The sequence below is a fragment of the Nannospalax galili genome, unplaced genomic scaffold, assembly GCF_000622305.1.
Source record: "Nannospalax galili isolate Female #2095 unplaced genomic scaffold, S.galili_v1.0 scaffold1181, whole genome shotgun sequence".
NCBI classification, from domain to species: domain Eukaryota; kingdom Metazoa; phylum Chordata; class Mammalia; order Rodentia; family Spalacidae; genus Nannospalax; species Nannospalax galili.
The window spans coordinates 765,169-774,343 of NW_008345687.1; the positions used below are offsets into that span (position 1 = coordinate 765,169).

The following is a 9,175-nucleotide window of genomic DNA, read 5'->3' on the forward strand; positions in this document are numbered from 1 at the left end:
AGAAATTTTGTTCTAAAACTGCAGATTACACTTCATCACTACCCATGGAAGGAAGAAAAAAGTCTTAAAGAAATGCCTCTATAGAGATCTATCTATTCAAAAGGCTCAAGGGGACTGAAAGGCTTTGCTTGCCCTCCCAGGCCCCCACTAACATGCAAAGGAACTACAAAAGCAAAGGCAGAGTACAAGACTGCAAATCTGTGATGACTTCCTGAGTCTCAGACAAACACTTCCTACATGCTGTCTACAAGAACTTACAAGACTCCCAACCCTGAAAAAATTCAGAAGGTTTTTGTGGTCTCCTGAGCTTGACTTCTGAAAGTTTTCAAAAATCTGAAAGTGTGAGATACTCTAAATTGATCCTGATAAACACAGATCCTCAACCTGGAAAGTTCTCGTAAAGGGAAAATATTGTACTGTATTCTCTAGATAATTAGTTCAATTACCCCTTTCCTTTTGCCATTGTAGGTCCAGACTGTCAGCCTGAAACTGAGATGTCATTTAACTGACCTATCCAAATCAACCTCCAGGTCTGCCTCTTTCTTGTAGGCTGTTTAGTCATCATTATTTTTCCTGACCCAGAAAGAAGACAAAGTCCTGTTCAGTAACATGGTTTATTGTTGTAAACATTAAAAGTGTCTTTCTCAAAGAAAGAATTTATCAGGAAAAAAAATCAGCATCTCTAACTGTCGTACACCATAGAAAAAAAGGCAGTGACTCATATCATGTGCCATACTAGAAATATACAAAGAAAAATACTACAGAATATGGCAATATTAAAATTCTTACTCAAACATAAAATAATATATTAACTGACAATTTTAGACATTAAAAAACAAAAAAAATTCAAAGTGCTCAGTAATTTCCAGGGAGTTATGTATATTATAAGCACTCTGGAAACAGTCAAAAGCTGCTGCATGCAAATTCTGTTTAGCTTTAGACAACAAAATAATCAAGATATAAACTTTCTTTTATCAACATCAACGGTACATACAACACTTACAAACAAGGAATGTTGGACGGTGTTACAAACACTATGTGTCCCTTTTGTCAAGTTTCCCAATGTGTTAATACTTGTGCCCACCTATTTTACAATTGAGAAAATGTTTAAGCTCAGATAACTACCAATCTTTATAAAATCTAACAGACTACATAGTGTCTGAAATACTATTTATATAATATAGACATTACTGAAGTAGCAAGTGCCTATAACGTCTTCAACCTAGAGTCACATGCTTGTCCCTTTTTATGTAGCTTTCTTTTTTTCAAACACACTTATTTTTTTAGAATTTGTAATATTTATTCATAAATAGGCACAAAATAATTTAAAAAGCCAAACTGCATTGGATAAATTTACAAGCCTTTGCCTTCTTCAACTCATGCCACCCACGCAACATTTAGTTTTACTATATATTACAGCTTTCTTTACAGCAGAAAACTTTGAAGTCCTGTTAAAGGGCAAATTTTGTGGGTCCCCTTAAGGTAGGTGTGTGTGTGTGTGTGTATGTGTGTGTGTGTCTGTGTATGTGTGTGTGTTACATTTGTCTTAAATGCAAAAAGCAAGCATGGCCAAACATTTCCCATCATACATTAGCAATCTTTCTTCTGAACAGTAAATTGATTTGTAACTGATAATAAAAAGTTTATACCACTGTATTGTGTGTAGTCCGTGTTCTAAATCCAGGATGCCCCGGAGCCAAAATGCCCTTTCAGGTTCTGCCTGCAGGTTAGGAAATAGCGACAGTTTTTATTTGTTTGTTTGTTGTTTGTTTACTTTAGGGATCAGAGGGCTGGGGTTACAGAAGGTAGGGGACAGCTTGAGCTGAGACACACCAGGGAGCTCTCTGCCCATGTGGCCAGCCCCCTCTGGACAGTTTTAGTTTTCTTTCCAGTTCCTTTGAAATGCATGGGAGAAGATCTTAGAAAGGTAAGGTGTCCAGGAAAAGTTTGTCAATTATTGCTGGCGGTGGTACCAAGTCTTCCAGTTTCAGGTAGAAAATACGCTGGAGCCCCTGTGTGCAAAGGGTGCGAAGTTCTGGGAGCTTCCCCAACAGTTTGGACAGGTAGTTAGGGCGGTTCAAGCCCCCATTATTGAAAGTTACATGGTCTTTAAGACAATTTACAATTTTGTTCTGTAGTTCTTCCACCCTCTTGGGTTCCTTGAGGCCGTGTCTCTCTGCAGAAAACACAATCAGAAACAAAAGAAGAATGCACAGGAGAGTTAGTCAGCGGCAGCTGGCCGGACCAGAGAGATCTATGACTAGGGAAGGCCATGACCAATCCCACAGGGAAGTTCTGGAGGGAAGCACCCTACACCTGCAGTACTGACCTGTGACCATAGCCAGGGCAGCAATGCAGGAGAAGGCAGAAATGTCGATGTTCATATTCTGCAAGTTGGAGGAGAATTCAACAATGGAATCAATCCATTCCCCAAAGCCACGCACGCATTGCAACCTGTGCAAGACCACCCCATTGCAAAAGATGAGTTTACCCTCCACTGGGTTGGACCTGCAATTAATACCAAAGAGAGAGGGGAGAAAAAGAGAGAGAGAAAAGCTAAACAACTAATTACTTGAAGAGCAATAAATGAGGGATTTAAGAGGCACCTAATTACTGAAGAGTTAATAAAATGTAGACCAGTGGACCTTGAAAAGGTTTAATTTCATAACAATCAGGAACGCCCCCTATCCCACCTCCACTACATTCACCTAAAGCTTCTGGGCTCATACTCTTTCCCTTCTCCACCTTTGATTTTTTTTTTTAATCATGTCTCCCCACCTCCACCCCTTTTCTCCCTTTCTTTTACTTCTGATTCCTTTCTGGGCCTCCCAGAATTGTCTCCTCCCTTATTACCTGTATGCTAATCGCAGGACAAATAATTCTAGGAAAGCTGATTCAAAAAGCAGGTCCTGATCAGCTTTGGGCAGGTCAGCAAAGCCAGGGATCTTCTCTGCCCAGCCTCTGATGATCTCCATGGAGCCAGTCAGGAGATCATAGAACTGCTGTATATGTTGAGTGTCATCTCCACTCATCTGATAGTCAGGGTTTGCCTGGAACTGGAATTTCATTTTAAAAAGCACTTAATGAGGTTCTCTAAAATATATAACCCGTGAAATTGCTAACCCCGTTTCTGGTAGGGGAGCCAGGTTTTTATAACAATTAAACCTCTCTCTGACCAGTAAGGAAATTAGATGTTCCGGGGCAATTAATTCAATTAGGGACGGTGCTATGAGGTCGCTGCTTTAAATATGCAAATTACCATTTCCATACAGACTAAATACAGTGCCATCCAGCCCTGGGAAATGTTCAGTCTTATCTCCACAAAACAATTGATACGTTGGTATTCATGCTAGTCCCAGAGTGGGTCTTGAGCTGAGGTGCCCTTTGCAAATCTTAATAATATTACACTCGCTACTGGGTTTGCCCAGCATACATCCTCCCACTAAAGCCTGCACATTTTTCACAGCTGGAGTAGAAGAGGAATTGCACCACTTGATCTTTGACCTCTAGACCCCCACTGCCATTTCTTACACCCCTCTTTTCATTCCCTGGCCCCAGGCAAGTCCCATACTTCAGCCAGCCAGTGGCAGAAAGAAGGATTCCAGTAACTATGGTTAAAGCAGATGTGGGAGAGGGAAGATGTACTGCCTCTGGGTTTTGCCTCTCAGGCTTTGTTATATATGATGGTGGGGTGGTCTAAGGCAAGAGAGGTTCATGGAGACTCCACCATTCAGCTACACCACCTCTCAGTCTCTTGAACCCTACCCAGAGCTGTGAGGCATAAAGCCAGGCTGGCCTCCTTTACCCTAGGGTCTTGGGGGCCGGTGCTGGGTATGAGGAGGGGTCATGCCCATCTGCCGGTTTGTCCACATGATACCCCCACCAACTTCTTACCCTGGAATAGTCCAGGCTGGTCATAGCCGGGTTGGAGTCGACATGGGCTCTGACGAGGGCACTGATCAGACTCACCGGAGGTGAGGGGGGAGAGGGATCCTGTGGGCTCTTCGGTTTCGAGGGTAAACGACCTCTCCGGCCTTTTAAACTGTCCGTGCGAACCACTGCAAAGGAATAGCTGGGTTAACGCTGCTCCCAGAGCCCAGATCCAGCTGCCGCCTGTGCTGCTTCCCGGAGGCAGCCCTGGGCGCCTGGCCTAGTAGCCCAGGGCCCCTCTGCTTGTAAAGACTTCATACGATTAAAGGCGAGAAGGGCCCGGTGGCTTTCTCTAAGGGAGGCTGGGTCATCCCGACAGCTGTGGGAACCTGGAGCCCCGGTATGGGGGGGGCTCCCTGGGACCCTCCCATCCCATCTTGGGACTAGGGTACAAGTAGCTGGCGGTTTTTCGAGGGCGGGGAATGAGAGGTCAGCAGTTTGCTGGACCTACCTTCTTTAACCATCCCAACAGCCAAACACTTCTGAAATCGGCAGTATTGACAACGATTTCGGCGCCGCTTGTCCACTGGGCAGTTTTTATTTGCTAAACACACGTATTTCGCGTTTTTTTGCACTGTGCGCTGCAAAAGGAGACAATGTAGGCCAAAAAATTATTATCTTTTAATTGAAAGTCCAGCAAACTGGACACAATTTCTGAATGGCTTGGATATACATTCCTCCCTACAAACAAACACAATTCCTCTGGCATTTTTTTTCTTTTTCTTTTCTTCCTATTTCCTTTCCTTTTCCTCCCCCAGGGCATTTACCAGAAGAAAATTGATAGCGTTAACATTTGAGCTAACCTTGCCGCTCCTTGCTGTGTTTTATATGCCAGGAGAAGGAGCAGGAGACGCTCAGTAAATACAAATCCGTGGGCATTCATATTATTTACATTCCTTGGAGACCTTCTCTATTTAAAATGATAAGATTATTCAATCAGGATGGCGAAATAAAGAGATCACTTAATTTGACCATAGGGAATTCTGTTCCACTTGGTTAGCTCAGACACGGTTCTCTGTCCTAACCAATTTCAATCTGAACTGGGAAGACAGCTCCTAACACATGCAAATAGCCCTCTTCCAACTCAGGCTCCAGCAATTTCGGGCAGGAGCCCACCGGGGCCACAGGGTCCGGATGAATGTACACTGACTCTCCCAGTCTTCCTGATTTCTTTGCTCAGACACCCCGAAGTCCCCTCCGCAGCCCGTGGGTACCGGCAGCACAGTCTCCAGAGACTTGGTGTCTCTGATGGGAACTAAGGCTGGGCTGTCTATAGAAAGGTGAAGGCAGGCTCCCAGGTCCCAGGCACTAGGGCGCCGCTAACCTGTCACCTCAGTTCCTGCCCTTGCTCACCTTAAAGAAACCTTTGCAACCCTCACAAGTGCGGACACCGTAGTGCTGGCAGGCCGCGTTGTCGCCGCACACGGCGCACAGACCCTCGTTGGAGGGGGAGCCCCGGGACGGCGGCGAGGGCACCTGCGTGTCAAGCAGCTGTGACGCATGGCCGATCTGCAGGCCCGGGAAGCCCATGGATGCGGGCTTACGAATGGGGTTGGGCACGGCGAAGGTTTGCCCATCCACTACATGGTGGCTGCCCGCGGGTTCCGGGTTCATGGGGACGTGCAGAGGGCCGTCGAATCGCATCTGGCAGCTAGACACTGGAGTGCCAGGGGGTGACTGCTTAAAGGAGAAGAGCGAGAGGCGGGAGACCGGCGTCTTCCTCTGCTCGATCATGTGCGTAGTGGCCACGTAGTTCTGGTGGAAGTTGTGGAGAGACCCCGGGTCGTCCCACATCGGGCTGTGCTGCACCTGGAAGCCCGGGGTGCTGGGTGTCGGGGGCGAGGAGGGCTTGTAGTAAACCGACCCGGAGTGCGGCATCATCTCCTCAGACTGGGGGGGCAGGTGGCTGTGTTGCTGGTAGTTGTGCATCTGAATGTCTTCTACCTTAATGGAGGACTGCTGTCCGGACAGGGGCATTTGGTACAAGCAAGGTGGCTTGACGTCGTAGCCTGTGCTGTAGTTGTCCATAAAGGTACTGAAGCTGGGGAGAGAAGTGGTGGCAGTGATTTCAGTGTTGGTGAGGTCCATGCTAAACTTGACAAACTCTGGAGTTAAGAAATCGGAGCTGTATTCTCCCGAAGAGTGGTAACTGTAGCTCTGAGAAGCGGGGCTGGCTCCTTGAGGCGAGGACCCATACTGCGCCTGAACGCAAGGCATGGCTGGAAATGAAACAGGGTGATACACACTCAGCCTGGTCAACTCAACACTTTCTCCCGGATTCGGGTACACCTGGGGCTACACCGGCAGCCCGCGGCGGTCAGAGGGAGGGTAGGGGCGCGAGAGGAAGGGGAGCGAGGTCGAAAGCAGCCGCGCAGTAAAGTACGATGCAAAATGACCTGAAGCTGGAAAGCTACCGAGGGTCTGCACTCCCGGATACTGTCAAACGGCTCCCCCCTCCGCCCCCTTTCCCACCCACAGCCAATTCCTCTCCGAAGAGCTTCTTCTCTGAAGCTCGGGTCGGCAAGCTTTCTAGAGACGAGGATCTTGACAATCTAGAAATGAAGTTGAATGGCAAAATGAGAAAGTTGTTCTCTGTGACCTTAAGGTACAGGGTTGGCCTGAGAAAATCTTGTTGCCTTCTTTTTCTGGATGTGTAGGGAACTCGGGAAAGGTAATGAAAGAAATAAAGTTCACTAACCTTCAGCCGAGTTATTGGAGTTTTCGAGGAAATTAAAGGTGGACAGTGTCTTAACTCAGCGAAGGACAAAGTTTCCAAGATTTTCTTTTAAAAAAGCAATGGAGAGTCCAGCCCGTTATATATCTCCTCCCTGAAACACAGACACAGGAAGTTTCAGGATTTATTCCCGACAGGGATTTGGTGGGCATATGTAGACTCACCAGGCAGGCCCTGCTGTACCTCCTTGGAAAGTGGTGTGTAGAGTTTACCAAACAGTAGCTTAAAGGAGTGAGTAAAAGACATAACCAACAGATAATAACATCCCATTGCCCAGTGTGAATCCCTGCAGGGAAAGCATCTGGAAGGAGAGGTCTTCCCAGAACTTACTTGATACTTAGCAAAATAATGAACTGGGCCCTTTGCTAAAGTAACTATGGAAAGATCATTTATATTCTATTTTATTTCAGATCTGAATGAGAGAGATTAAAACTGAAGAGAAGGCACAGAACCAGAACCTTCTCTTAAGTATGTTTCCTGTGGTCAAATGGAAGGGGGAGAATGTTAGTACAACTCAAGAATATACACTGAAAAAACAATATCCCACCCTCACAAAATGTTAGCAAGGCCTGGCTTTACCAAGAAGACAATTTGGGTGGAAGTGTGTAGCTTTCTAATGCTTTTGACCCAGAACTGGGGTTGGGGGATACAAGTGAATTGGTGTCTCTCTAGCAAACTTGGTTTTCAACATCTTTAATGGCCCAGGGGTGATGAGAGGGTCCTGTACTTTAGCAGGATGTAAGGAAATGCTGTTTATATGATACTGGCATCAAAGTTAGAAGCACTTCTCAGCACAGCAAGCTAAACACCTTCTCCATAAAGCCTTCCACAATCTGCCTCCTTGCTGGAACAAGGCATTCTTGTGCCCTAGGAATTTTCAGATGTTCCCACTTTGAAGGAAGGCTTTCTACAGCGTACACAATCTTGTTAATAATGATAAAAGGAACCCAAACGTCCACTCCTTCTGCTGAGTCTCCTTTCCTCCATAATGTTGCTTCGAGGGTTGGAGAAAGTTAACCAGAAAAAAAATAATCAAGAGTATTGCCCCCTCCCCCAGCCCTTGGAGATATGTCTGTGCTGTGTATTAACCCCCTAGCAGCGTCACAATTTCATAACTGTACTCTTTATACATCTTCCCCCACCCCATCACACACACTCTCACACACTACTCAAGGACAGCATATGTCAAAACCAGAAATCTCACACGACTTAGTAACAGGACGCTCTACCAACAACACCGTTCTCACAATACCAGGGAAACATCGGCAGGCTGTCGAGCTGAGTGACACAGTTCCCAAGCAACGCATAAACTGAAAAACTTTCTCTCCCTGTCAGTTTGAGGGCAGCTTCCCTCTTGCACACAGGATCAGGAGCCTCCACAAGCCACAATCAATTCCACACTAAGACCAAACTTTACGCACATTTCCGTGGGGACGTCCGTAGCTCCCCTAACTGTGGTGTGTCCCTTCCACATCCACCAATGAGGAGCCTGGAAGCCTCTGCCTGGAGCCAACTCCCCCCCCGCCCCCCTCAACGCCACAGCCGGAGTTTGCCCCGAAGGCTCCTCGGAGCCCTGCGCGCCCACTCCCGGTCCCCGGCTCTGTGCGCCCTACGGGCCTGGCGCTACTTTCCAAGAACCTGTTCCAGGTTAGTGGGGAGAACAGACGCGCGGATGTGGAGTGGGAGCCGGCTAGCTGCACGGCCGCACTTACTTTTCTCGCTGGCTCTCTTCATTCATTCAACTCTGCCCCAGTGCGACTCGGCGTGGGGTCCAGGACGCCCGGGTCTGCCGGAGAGCTGCGGGAACCCGGCGCGGAAGCCACCCGCCCGGCGCGGGGAGAGGCAGGCCAGCTGCGCAGCCGACAGGAACGCGGAGCGAAGCAGAGCCGCCGGGCTGACTGGCCCTGGCCGCCAATGTGCCTTTGTTTATGTGGCTCGCGCCGCCGCTGCCAACATGCACCTAAAGTCTCCGCGCGTCAGCGCGCGTCAGCGGCCGGCCGCCCAATCGCCGGCGCCGCGCTCCCCGGACTCCTGGCCCGCGCTCGCTTTGGTATATTTCCGACCTGACGTCACGACTGGGGCTGATTTTAAGGTGGGAACCGTTCTGCGTTCACCTTGGTAGCCCACTTGGGTGGGATTTTTTTTTTTTTCTTTCCGAAAGAAGTATGACCTCTCCACCTAGGTTCGCCCAGCCCGCCGCGATGCCCCGGCCTTGAGGCGGCCCACACGTGGGGAGGGCGCAACAAAAGCTGGGGCGGAAGGGAAGGTTGGCGTGGGCCAGGTAGCCTGCACCTGGGCCGCTTGAGGGGAGGGTGCCCTGCAGCGCCCCAACCCACTCCTCCCGACGGAAGTGCATCCAGACTTCCCGGGACGGCCGGCGCTCCGGGGGTCGGCCACTTAGGTGGGATTTCTCTAGCCTGTGCAGCCCCCTATTCCTTTTTTCTATCTTAGTCCTCCCTCCTCTGGGCTCTCTCTCTCTCTCTCTCTCTCTCTCTCTCTCTCTCTCTCTCT

The 9,175-nt window shown here is 48.4% G+C and overlaps 2 protein-coding genes across 4 annotated transcripts in view; one reads left to right on the forward strand and one right to left on the reverse strand.

The window, feature by feature from the left end:
* Positions 1 to 597: 597 nt before the first annotated feature.
* The window catches only part of Nr4a2 (nuclear receptor subfamily 4 group A member 2), a 9,161-nt gene continuing 583 nt past the window's right edge, over positions 598 to 9,175 (reverse strand). The window contains exons 1-8 of one of the 3 annotated variants that reach the window (XM_008841738.1): positions 8,377 to 8,689; positions 6,629 to 6,758; positions 5,284 to 6,149; positions 4,382 to 4,511; positions 3,895 to 4,058; positions 2,854 to 3,056; positions 2,330 to 2,508; positions 598 to 2,176 (exon numbers count right to left, since the gene is read on the reverse strand). In XM_008841738.1, coding sequence (XP_008839960.1) covers positions 1,920 to 2,176; positions 2,330 to 2,508; positions 2,854 to 3,056; positions 3,895 to 4,058; positions 4,382 to 4,511; positions 5,284 to 6,147 — 1,797 coding nt within the window. In that variant the 5' untranslated portion in view covers positions 6,148 to 6,149; positions 6,629 to 6,758; positions 8,377 to 8,689 and the 3' untranslated portion in view covers positions 598 to 1,919. Of the gene's footprint in view, positions 2,177 to 2,329; positions 2,509 to 2,853; positions 3,057 to 3,894; positions 4,059 to 4,381; positions 4,512 to 5,283; positions 6,150 to 6,628; positions 6,759 to 8,376; positions 8,690 to 9,175 lie in introns of those variants that run through there. The other 2 variants (XR_003850903.1, XM_029567649.1) reach the window with 2 other exon arrangements.
* LOC115071832 overlaps positions 6,315 to 9,175 on the forward strand; it is a 3,696-nt gene continuing 835 nt past the window's right edge. Inside the window, exons 1-3 of the mRNA XM_029567648.1 lie at positions 6,315 to 6,542; positions 8,207 to 8,311; positions 8,418 to 8,756. Of these exons, the coding sequence (XP_029423508.1) occupies positions 6,315 to 6,542; positions 8,207 to 8,311; positions 8,418 to 8,756 (672 nt within the window). The remainder of the gene's footprint in view (positions 6,543 to 8,206; positions 8,312 to 8,417; positions 8,757 to 9,175) is intronic.